The following is a 12,942-nucleotide window of genomic DNA, read 5'->3' as shown; positions in this document are numbered from 1 at the left end:
AGGTTGCTGGTATCAAAATCAGTTTTAATTTATTTCCCTAAAAACCTTATTTTTTACACTTTAGCCTTCCTAAAACACAACAACAACAACAACAATAACAACAAAACAATTTTAGGGAGACAATAAAGAAAGTGCAAAGTTTTCCCATCCACTCACAAGAGATTCTCCAGACCATTCTACCAGACCCTGGATTATGTCACAGAGCTAGTCTGAAATTATGAAAACTTTGCTAAAGAGACTCAGCCATTACATTGGAGAAGCTGTGGAAGTATTAAAGCTGCAAAAGCAAATAGGTATCAGCCAACCTCTCTGTGTTTGTGTTGTGCCCTTTTTTCATCTTGTGAAGCCATTTTAATTCTTTCCTAGTCCAAGACACCTTCAGCAGCAGTTTTTGGCTTTTTTGAGTCTCATTCCTTTGCTGTGAGTCCCCTTGAATTGCACATATGCTCATATACATGCAATTCTGCAAAGAATTCCACACTTTAAAATCCTCTGAGACCTAGAGGAGACCAGGGTAAGAAGATGGACCGAGGTGGATTGCCAAGAATCCAGATGTTTGCAGAAACAGTAAGTGACAGGCACTGTAAGCATTCAGAATAACTGCAAAATACAGCCAATCTCCATATTTGGGTATCAGAGAAAGAACTGCTGAGACTAAGTTGGTCTTTTCAGACACACCCATATCTATTATGGATAACAAGAGTAACCTATGTCATCAATATAACATCGTTTTTGAATACAAAGAATGACTGTGTCTGGAAGATAAAATGCTGGACAAGACACAAGACTATGCTGATGAGATTTTATCATTGAAAATACCTATCCCTGTATCAAGTGCTAGAAATAAGTGATTAAATGCTCTTGCTCCTCAGAGCCCTTCACCTCAATGTCTTCTCACATTTGTTGCATCATTTCTTTCAGTAGGCACTCTTATCTTCAAAGTCATTCTTAGTGCTTCCTCGGGTTCAAAGACTTCTTCATATACTATCTTCCTTAGATGTAATCTATGTCCAGCCCTTAGCTATTCCAAAAACCATATACAGCAGGTCCTCAAATAATGTCATTTCGTTCAACATCATTTCGTTATAACGCTGATGAGATGCTGTAGGAACTTATTTCTTGTTAATATCAATTAGCCTGTGGTAAAATTAGTTTTGTTATACCTTGTTTCAGTAAAATTTTTGTTATACATCGTTTCGCTTAAAGTCACAAGAACCGATAGAAGATGTTAAGTGAGGACTTAATTGTGACCCATAAGATTACTGTCATCATAGTAACTTTCACTATTTACAGAGTGACCACTGTGTCAGCTATGCATGTAGCACTTAAAATATACTATGTATGTGTATTAAATTCTTACGACAACCCTGCTATGTAGCTATCGTATTTCCATTTTAAAGATGGGAAACCTAAGGCTCAGAGAGAACTAGTTTACTAAAGGTAACAGAGCAAGGAATTGGCAGAACTGGGTTCAACCTTAATTCCATTGACTGCAAGCCCTATCTAAGTCCTGTTGGCTGGTGCCAGAGTCCTGATTTTCCAGATGATTCTTAAGATTACAGAGTTTACAGTTTATATGTGTTCTTAGTCTTCTTTGCCTTATAGCATATTCAAACAGAAAAAGATGGTAGACGCAAACTTGTCTGATCCTCGCACCTTACAAATAAGGAAACTGATACTGAATGATGATGGGTTACTGGTCCAACCATTTCCTGGTTCTTTTTTTAAATTTTTTTATTTAGTTTCAGGTGTACAAGACAAGGTAATACTTAGACGTTCATCATTTATATCCCTCACACTGTGAACCCCCCTCCCCCCATCCATTATCCCTCCGACCTCACACCCAGCCATCACATTATATATATAAAATTATACTTGGCATTCATTAATGTTTAGCTTCTGGTGTACAATGCCATGATCAGGCATCCATATTATCTCTGATGTGGTCTCCCAAATAGGACGCATGTCCATCGGATACCCAACAAAACCGAGAGTTGTTAGATGGGCGGGGGCGGGGGGGGGGTTGGGGATAAGGGGAAGGTGAAGGGATTAGGAAGCAGTTGGTAACCCCAAGATGGCCTCAGGGTTTTCTGAAAATTAATTTGGGGAACTTATTCAATAATGTTGTAAAGATTTTGTTGAGTATGCTGTCATTTTTATTACATTTAGATACATAGGCTATAAACCCACAGCTTACAATGTTTGCTTTATCCAATTATGTTATATGCTTCTGACAATTAAGTTCATGAACTAATCCTAGAAAAAGTGCCACATACCTCATTACTGAATATCACTACTATCACCTTCCAAGTGCTCTCCTTGGGATGTTATACAGTGATGCCAGCGTCTAATCTACACTTGAAACAATTTTGGAACTCTTTTTCGAGAATGGCCATCAGAGCTGTCGTCGTATTACCCTTGATATCCTCAATGTCATCAAAATGTCTTCCTTTCAACATTTCCTTTATCATTGAGTAGAGAAAGAATTCATTGGGGGCCAGGTTAGGTGAGTAGGGAGGGTGTTCCAATATAGTTGTTTATTACTAGCTAAACACTCCCTCACAGACAGTACCTTATGAGCTGGTGAATTCACGTGATACAAGAGCCATGAATCGTTGGCAACACGTTCAGGTCATTTTCGTTTAACTTTTTCACACAGCCTTTTCAGCACTTCCAAATAGTACTCTTAGTTAACTGTTTGTCCAGTTGGTATAAATTCATAATGAATAATCCCTCTGATATCAAAAAAGTTTAGCAACATCATTGCAACCCCTTTGTGAACTTAATTTTCAGACCTTCATATTTTAAAGGAATTTTGTGAAAAATAATGGATTTTTAAATTGTTTTGTCACATATTCTCCATTTTTCCCCCCAGAAATCTGAGTTTCCATTTGGTATCATTTCTCTTCATGCTGAAGACCTCATATAGCAGGTTTTATGACAACAGATTCTCTTAAAGGTTCCAACTCATAAAGAGAACAGGAAACTCACTCAGTGCTCAGGTTTCTTTTATATGAACGTGTCTTTATTTTTCCTTTCTTGGGAGGAGGTATACTTACTGAGGTGTGGTTTATGTATGATAAACTGCATCCATTTGAAGTTATTCAGATTGTTTTAGTGGCAGTGAAGTTACGTGAACTCAAACCCTGTCTCCTCTGTGGTGGGCAGCAGCTGAGACTCTTTAGTCTGAGTTGGCTGTTTGATGTCCGTCCGGTTTACATTCGTATAGTTTACAGGTCTGTCAGGTATTTGGACACTTACATGCAGAACGGGGTTCCCCTCCCGTGGCTCTTCAGTCCTGCATCTCCTGTCATTTTCCAGCTGCTGTGGTCACCTAGTCTGTGCTCGAATTCCTCAACCAGCACATTTGTTTTTTATCTCTGAATTTCAAGTGTTTAGTGGTCCCAACTCATAAAGAGAACAGGAAACTCACTCAGTGCTTCTCTTTTCTTGAGGTGTCTTCTCCCCTTCAGGTTCTTCTTGTTATGGTTTACTCTTTGATGTTTCAGATGGTTATTTTAATATTTTGTGAGGAGTTTGTAATTAAGTCAGGGAATTGACATATATGATCTATTACTCCATGAACAGAGGCGGGATTCTTTTTTATTCTTAATCGGGGTGATTTGAGACTTGGGGTGGCCTTTGCTATATTGGGTTAAAAAGCAAGGCAGTTCACCAAACTCATGAGAAATGACATTTATTAAATGCTTGTTTTATATGCCATGACCCCATGTAACTTTGCATTTCATGTTAATACCACCATTGTGGTGTATTATTTTTCCCCTCATTTTCACCAAATAGGAGATAGACATGTCAATTAGGTTTGCAGTCACATTGGTGGCTACTGGCACAGCTGGGGTTCAAATCTTGTGTAGCTTTTTTGATTCAAGAGCGCACGTTGTTAATTAACACTGTACGGTGCTGCATTCTCCATGTTCTAAATTTACCTCTAACTATATAAATTCTACCTGAGAAAATGTATAGATAGAAGAATGACAGAAAAGATGAAGTATATCATTATAAAACATACTGTGTTCTAGGAAATGCAAATACCAGTATTACCGAGAATCACTCTACCCATCACCAGTTCTCCACAGCCTCCATAAAATTTAGTTCATCTGTGATAACTTCTTCTCCATCACTGATTAGTGCTGCACAGTCATTAACAAACAAGATACCAAACCATTGTACATATAGAGTTGATTTTTGTTCTTTCTTATTGTTTAATTTATAAAATCTTGTACTAAGTTTGAAGCAGTGATTAATTTTTACTAATTCAAACCAATATTTCAGACTAAGAGGCCAAAAGTTGAAATGATATTTTCTTTTCTTTATTGTACATTATAATGGGATACATTATAATGGGATTGTTGGTCACTTCTCATGCAATACAGTAGAGATTGTAAATTTGTTTCCAATGTTTTCAATGAAGATGCTTTTCTTTTCGTTCGAAGAGATGTATGCTTTTTATTTCTCAAGTAGGAGTAATACCTTTAATTCGCTTGTGAAATTTTTATGCTTTAGAGTTTTGCTTTTTGTGAACATATAGTTATGGATGCTACTTTACTCTATTAGACAAATATCCATCTTTAAAATAGTGTATGCTCCTTCTCCAAGAGGAAGCCAGATTTCATAGCAGTAACTTCAGTATTTTTAGAAGTTAAAAAGTAATTTTTAAATCTAAAAGAGGACATATTTGCTTTTGGCTTCTTAGGAAAAATTAAATTGCTTAAGACCTATTTTATTGTAAAATTCTTTTTCTAAAAAGCTGTTTTTGTATGTCTTTTAATGATTTTGAAAACCAGGTACAAATGACCTCTTCAAACAACACTGGCCATTTTATATCTAGAATTTCAACTCTGATTGTGCAATCTACTCAGGCAGATGTAAGTAGTAGCTGAGGAAGATTTCATATATATGGGTTTTAAAGGCATAATGTATTTTTATTAAATCCAAGATGCCTTTGTGGTAACAAATATGATTGCTTTTCCTCCAATAACAACAACAAAAATTATAATGTATAGAAAACTTGAATGAGTGAACGTTGATATATTTTCTTTTATATATGTATACATATACATATAGATACACATAGACAGACGTATATTTTTTCACATACCATTTGAAAGTTAAGATGCATTCATCTTAATACCCTAATACTTTTCCATGTATCCCTGAAGTAGTAGGACATTCCTTTCCATATGCACAACGTGGTTACTATACCCTCAAAAATTAACATGATATAGTAATAATATAGTCCATATTCAGATTTCTGCAACCACCCAGACTGCCCTTTAATTGCTGTTACATTTTTCTCTTGGCCCTAGATCCAGTTAAGTTAGGACCTAATCAACTAAATCACAATGCATTTAGTTAACATTTTTCTTGAATTGCTTTTGACCTAGAAAATTTTGGGATTTTATAAACATATTTTGTGTTTATTTCTTTATACTAAAGAAATAAATATTTTAGAAAAGACTGAGATCAGTCAGTGTCCAGTTTACCCCACCTGTATTTGCATGTTGGTCAATTTCATATCTCACCCTTTGTTTTTCACTATTTCCTTGTTTACTGTCACCACTCATTTTGTGGTTTCTGTGCTGCATCTACACGTTGACATCTACACGTTGTCCAAAAGTCTCATACTCTTTATTAGAAAATGACACTTAGAAACCCATAATTGGGCATATGTACTGCCTAAGAAAACACTTGAGATGTTAAAACCACGTCTATTATGCTATGACACAGCATTTTTTATAAGAATCATCCCAAATTTAGAGATTATAAAATATGAAAAACTGTGAGTCAGTGGAACTGTAACAGCTACATACGATGTCAGAGGGGTACTGGATTGGGGGAGAGGGGCTATCACTTTGCCAGGGGTATAAATGTCTAACTATTATGCGGTTTTGTACAACCGATACTAATAAAAAATATTTTCACAAATTTAAGCAATGTTAGAATTGGAAGAATCCTATTATCCAATCCAATTTTCCTATTTTAGATGAAATACTAATAAAAGCTACAATAAAAGACAAAAAAATGAAAAAAAAAGCTGTAAATGTTAGAACAAATGAAATTAAATATATTTTTGGCTTGGAATGACAAATCTCTATATTTGAGATTTGTTTAAAACTAATTTGACACTTAGAGATCACTTTTCTCTTGACAGATTGGATTTACATTTACGGTGCCTGTTGCAAAAACAGCAGAACATTCTGGCTCTAGTAGTATTTCAAGACCAATTACAAGTAGTTCAGGTGAGTAAAAATTTCTCATAAAATTTTACATAAAAATAGTTAAAGATATTTGATTAGTATTTCAAATTCTTTAACCTTTGGGAATTCCTATAAATGCCTTCATTTGAATGAAATTAACTCAGAAAAGCAAACAGTAGCTAATATCAACTTTTTGACACTCTTTTTAGTAATTAACCTCAGAGATACTGAGCTCCCTAAATGTTGGTGTTACAGGTTGGTTGTAAGGGGGATAGTGACAACAGCAGATTTACCCGTTGTCTTTATTTAGTCAAAATAAGGTGACAGTGTATCATTATAAATGAAATCTCTTTCTAAGAAATACAAGAGTTGTCTACCTGATAATTGCAGTGGATTTCATCTTTAGTTTTACTGTTCAGTTCACAAGCATTTTTATGTGTCAGGGTTATGCTTGCTTCTGCAAATAGGCCTCTGTTCAGAATTTGTACACTCAAGAAATGGACATAATTGAGGGAAATAAATGAATAATCAGGTAATTAATTCATTAATTGGATTTTGTTGTGATAGTAGTGGTTTCCTTTCAAGTGCTTAGTGTCAAGGAAATGGAGAATCATCTGGGCTGAGTTATTTAAGTCAAGAATTTTTGAACATTTTATTGAAGAAGAGAACAGCAAATGCAAGGGTACAGAAACAAGAGAAAAAGCATGACATAGTTTGAAAATTGCAAATCGTTTGTCAAGAGTTTGAGAGGTAGCTTTCAATTCTAAAAATTCTTGAATGCTGTGCTAAACAACTGGATATTAACGTGAATGTAGCAGGAAGACATTGAGTGATTTTTTTTATGGGGTGTGAAGTAGCTGGAGTGACAGAATGTGTTGAGCGAGGAAGTGGGCCGAGACATCAGGATTCACAAAGCTATATGTGGTTGGCTCCTGCCCATACTGGTCTTAGAGGCATGTGGGTGAGCCCTCGCCGTGAACCAAGGCTGGCTGCTACCAATAGAGGGCCTGGGACAGCTTAGCAAAAGGTTCATGACCCCCTAGGCCTATTGCCACCTTCTGGAACTCATAAGGCTCATCCTTTGAGACAGCATCCTTTGCAGGCCTGGTGGTATAGCGTTTGTTGAGAGTGCCTTCAATGATGCAGCATTAGCTGTGTGGGACAAGGATTCTACCAGATCAATGCAGCCTGACATTTAGCCCTTTGATGAGTTTTCAACATAGGAAAGATGGCTCACTCCTCTAGGCTACACGAGAAGCAGGGTCCACACTGAGGTAATAACTACCGTCCTTCCAGCCTTCACTCAGAAGCCACACTACTTAGTCTTCCCACTGTACATCTCTGGTTCCTCTCAAATTGTCACCCCTCCACCAGAGACCAAGTGAGTGAGTCTGTGTGCTGGCCCTTTAAGAGGGCTTCTGGGTTTCCAGCTGCCTACCATCTCAACAGGATGTGCCGACAGAGTCCTGGCTGGTTTTCACTTCCAGATTTTGTGGGAACTCTTCTTCCTGGCACAAGACCCCTGGGCTCTGGAACCTGGCAAGGGCCTTGGGCACCTTCATCTTCTGGGAGGACCTTCTCCAGTGAGGTGTCTCTCCCAGTGTTCAACCACTATCTGTGGATTTGGAGTCAGCCCATTTCGCCTCTCTGCCCCTTCTATTAGTCTCAATGTGGCCTCTTCTTTATATCCTTAGTTATAGGGGTTCTGTTCAGCTAGTCTACAGACGATTCTTGAAGTTGATACTTTTATAACTTATTTGTAATTTTGGTGTGATCCTGGCATAGAGTAGGCATACCATTTACCTAATTGTCCTCTTCATAACTAAGAAACCCAGGCTAGTTTATTATCATGTTTATTTTTCAAATCAGAACAAAATGGAATTTTGCTAATATGCCTAGGGAAAATAAGCCTAAGAACAACCTGAATATATAAAATGTTTTGAAATGAGCATTTCGTCATAATCTTAAGTTTTCTATTCTTTAGTTAAAATGACATTCTTGGGGCTAGATTTTCATGGTATGTTAGGACAGGCTGTGTGTTAATCAGCCCAGTATAACTTTAACCTCCTTCTTGTATGCATTTTTCATTGGAAACTCCTTGTTCTTTTTGATCATTTTTATATAATATAATATTTACATAATTATACAGTTATTTGGTATATAGATAGATGATGACATGGATACTAAAAAAAAAGACATAAGCATCCTGAGAATTATGTGTGTAGTTTTATGTCTGCAATGACAAGCTCCTGAGTTTTTAGTCTAGACCCCTGTCTGAACACAAGGGCTAAGCCATATTTCTAATTCCTACTGGATCTCTCCATGAGAATGAGATTTCAGAATATTCATTCTGAATGATGTTTTCTTTTCAACTGACACCACTCCTCTAATAATAATAATAATAATAATAATAATAATAATAATATAATGATAATAATGAAGTCCAGATGCATGCAGGAAAGTGAAATTAATTCTGCGTTGAGGGGAGGATAAAACTTTGAATCAGGCATTGAACTGTGAGACACAAGCAAAAGAAGGTGATACCTGTATTAATGAACTTTGAATTCATCCTGTGAAAGATGAGCCATCTTTTTAAGTGGAGGAGAGATATGGTCAAACTTGTATTCTGATAAATCACTTGGTAGCTTTATGAAGGACAGATTTGGAGGTGAGAAAATTTGGAGACCAGTAGACAGACTAGGAAGTTGTGTCGATGATACAGGCAAAGATACTGGTGATGGGTACTAAGGAAATCACATAAGGGTGAGGATGTAGAATGAGGTATAGTTGAAGACATGTTGATTTCAAGCTGTGAAATTGACTTTCAGATACATGTGAGGCCTTTGGATATACTGATAATGGACTCTCAGGGCTAGAGGTACAGATTCGTGAGTCGTTAGCCCACACTATTTAAATATGTCATGGGAATAAAAGTGACAATGTGAGATGAGCAGAGTGAATAGAGAAAACAGCCTTAAACTGAGGTCTGCTAACTTCAGGGAGTGGCAGCAATAAAACTTTGGAGCAGTCAATTTTTTAAGGGAATAATTTTTTAAAGGAATAACCACACAGGAAAATCATGGCACCATTTGCTTCTTGGAAAGATGGATTTAAGTGACCAACCAGAGGTTTCAATAAAAAGGTTCTTTCATGAAATAAGCAGAGCTTGAGCTAGAATAGCTCCAAAAAAATTGAACATTTAGCATTACTGGTGTCAGTCAGCTGTTGACATAATGTAAATAAGACTTTTCCTGTGTTTTCCCGCTGTTTCGTAGCCCATTCGGTACCTGCCTCAAATTCAAGTAGCGGCACTCTCCCTGAGTCACAGTCCTCTGGAGGCTGCCTCGGATTGGATAAGTTCAAGAAACCCGAGGGAAGCGGGGACTGTGAAGTGTGCCTAGTGCAGACTAAAGCAGATGCTATCCAATGTGCAGCCTGTGAAAGTTCAAAGCCAGGCACACATTCTGCATTTAAAGGTAGGAGTTGGTAAACAGCCTCCTTGTTTACCATTTTAACTGACATGTTTGCAAACAGCTTTAGTTTAATGATTTTAATAATTTTTTAAAACTATTCATTCTCTATTGAAATGCATGTAAAATGAGATAGTGTCCTGGACTTTTAGTTCATATTTACCTCTGAAATTCCATTGTTTGGTGTTCAGCAGTGAGGTATCTTTTCTGCAGCTGGGTAAAGAACTATTGTGTCTTGTGTTACTGAGTCTGGAGAGTTTGAGGTTTTGATTTTAACTGTTATCGGCCTTTGGCATCTAGATGAATATCCTGGCTTTTATGGGACTGGAATTTAAATCCCTAGAATCTTATTGTAAGTAACCTAGACTTGAGCTTTAATTTCCCAGAGTACGTCCCATAATAATAATTTTCTTACTATTTTATTATGGTACACGATCAGGAGGCTAGAATATCAAGTCTTTATATTCCTGTATCAATTTTCTCATATTTCATATGAGACACACTCTGGTCAAAATTTAGACACAAGCTTTCAGAAGAGCACTGCTTCTTGGCCCCCTGTAGTTCCTTCTGGAGCTGTTAACTCCTGACCTGTTCCCATATTCCGTACCTGTAGCACAGTAATTGCCATGCATTTAAACATGTCCCTTTGAGGCAGAGGTGATAACTAATTATTGTCTTTGGCACCTGTGCTCTTAGCTGTCTGTGTAATATCACCTAAGGTATTTTAGAGACCAGGTGGATAGTCATTAGCTCCTGAGAATCTGATGCCATCTTTCAATTAAGTTTCTTAGGATAAGAAACGAGGGTTTTTTATCATTAAAGGGGGAATTCTGAAGATGAGGGCTTAGAAAACTTGGCTGTCATTTGTCTTTATTTACACACAAGTTAGCAGAGCTAAGGATGAATATCGTGAAGATTTTAATGATTCCTGGGCAATTTAGTTTATGTTTTCTGCCACTGCTAATATTCCTGAAAGTAGGCCTTTTCAAAGTTATTCCTCTGCCCCTTTGGTTTGTAAGGTTTAACATTTTGTTTGAGAGGATAACATTAATTCAATGTCTTTCGTATTTTTGAATGATTTGGGACATCTTCCTCATCCTTGAACCCAGCAGCCCCATCATTGAAATTTGGTATCTCTTCGTCCTCATCTGCGCCTTCGCAGACTTTAAAAAGTTTTGGAAATGCTCAATTCGGAGGTCAGGGAGGCTTGAAGATAGATCTGTCATCATATTTTGGGTCTTCGAACCTTATGAGTAAAGGCTTTAATTTATCTAAACCATCCGAAGACTGTAAATATGGAGTTCCATCTGATTCTAAACGTGAAGAAGTTAAAAGGGACAGTAAGAATAATAATTTTCAGTTTGGACTTTCTTCTGGTTTAAGCCATCCATCTCCTTTAGCTCCATTTCAGTTTGGGGTGTCTAATCTTGGGCAGCAAGAAAAGAAGGAGGAAGGACCCAAAGCTTCATCTGTAGGCTTTAGCTTTGGTACAGGAGTTATTAACCCCACCCCTGCTGCTACCTGCTCCGTAGTGACCTCTGAGGATGAGGGCAGCTTCAACTTTGGAACCACAGAAACCAAGGGTGCCTCAGTGGCTCCTTTCACATGTAAGGCATCAGAAGAAATAAAAGAAGAAAGGGCTCCTACCAAAATACGGTTCACTTTTGGCAATATGGCCACAGTGCCTTCAGCCTCATTGTTTTTTTGTGGAACTACAGGAAAGAAACCGCCAGACCCTGTCACTCCTACTTCTCCAATGTTTCAGAAGAAGACTGACAAAGAAGAACCCAAGTGTCAACCAGTGATTTCCTTTGGGAATTCTAAGCAAAGCAAAGGTAGGAGTTCTTCAAAGTCGATCTTGAGTTTCAATGTGGAAAAACCACCAGAGAAGGAATTTGAACAGCAAACAAAGGACATTTATTCTCTTGGATCTCAAACCACTGCTACCGCTGGTAAGTATTAAACATTTTTTTACAAGGCGTCTTTGCTATCTCGACAAATGCAGCAAATCAAGGATTGGTTTACACTGAACATAAAAGAGAGAAACCTGTCCCAAAAGTTTCTGGAAGCCTGGGATTTTTGGTTTTAACAGTTCCAAATCCCCATGATTTTGAGGAAGTTTTCTCCAGATCTGTTTCTGAGAAACACGGCGCTCATGGAACTCCATAATATTGGGCTTTTGTCCATGTCCTACTCCCTTTTGTTCGGGCGTTTATTATAAGAATTGGCATATATCATTCGGGAAAAGAAGACTTCTTTCTAAAGTTCATGAAATATTTGCTAACAATGAATTTTTACGTAGAGGACGACATTCACAAATAGAGATAAACAGTAGTCATCAGACATTTAAGGAATTTAGACAACAAATAATACTTAATCCCTGAGAATTGGAGGTGGTTATGAAAACTGAAATCCAGAAGGAAAAATGAAATAGCACATTTGAAAGTTCAAAACCTGGTTGCTGAAACAAAAGCTGTCTGTGGACCATGTAGCAGAAAACACATAGCTGGTGATCAGATTAGTGAACAGGACTTTTGCAGAACACAGTGCAAAAGTACAGAGGTTGATCTAAGCTAGATGCACACGTCGCAGTGGGCTAAGAGTGTTTAGAAGGTGAGAGCACTTGGAGGAAATGTCACAAAGGGACAGCAGAACATTTCCTAGAGATACAGAAAGACATTGGTCTTAAACATAGAAGTAGTGCAGACATTGCTAAAGATCACTGAAATTTTAGGGCACCAAAGCCAAAATCGAAGATTTTCAGAGAGAGAAGAGCTATTGTCCACACATGAACAGTGATTAGATTACATTCTGACTTATAGTTTGTCACATCAAATGCTAAAAGCAGTAGAGCAGGTCCTCAATTGAAAATGTCTTGAACCTCGAATTCTGTCACTAGTCAAATTTTATCAATCCTAAGGAAAGACAACATATAGATGTTGTCAGACAAACAAAGAAAAAGAAGTTGAACACTTTTGAATAATAAATTGACACCAAAATGAAAAGTAAACCTGAAAAAAGACTCATGAGAATTTAGCAAATAGGGAGCAGTAGTTTTTGTCTATTAAACTCTTACTTGGATATTTTGAAACACCCTTGAAAGAAAATAAAAACTCTACTATTTTGAAAGGAACAAAAGTGAGGTAGGGTCTGAGCAAATTTAATCACGGTCTCTCTATGCTGTTTCCATTGTAACAGATGCTCTTCGCCTCCCATATAGTGACCTTAGAGTGAGCCAGCGTGTTCCATTTTCT

General features: G+C 37.3%; 1 protein-coding gene across 1 annotated transcript; it reads left to right on the top strand.

Annotated features, from left to right (window-relative positions):
• Nucleotides 1-522: 522 nt before the first annotated feature.
• Nucleotides 523-12,630, top strand: LOC308500906 (nuclear pore complex protein Nup153-like; the record flags this gene model as incomplete). Its single annotated transcript, XM_081056419.1, has 4 exons — nt 523-567; nt 6,173-6,260; nt 9,494-9,694; nt 10,765-12,630. 4 exons carry the CDS (start codon nt 523-525, stop codon nt 11,649-11,651), a joined length of 1,221 nt encoding a protein of 406 aa, XP_080912545.1. The 3' UTR covers nt 11,652-12,630.
• Between the last annotated feature and the right edge of the window lie 312 nt (nt 12,631-12,942).

The sequence above is a fragment of the Rhinolophus hipposideros genome (genome assembly GCF_964194185.1).
Source record: "Rhinolophus hipposideros genome assembly, chromosome: 8".
NCBI lineage: Eukaryota > Metazoa > Chordata > Mammalia > Chiroptera > Rhinolophidae > Rhinolophus > Rhinolophus hipposideros.
Note: the sequence above shows the minus strand (reverse complement) of the source record. Positions and strands in the feature narration are given on the sequence as shown.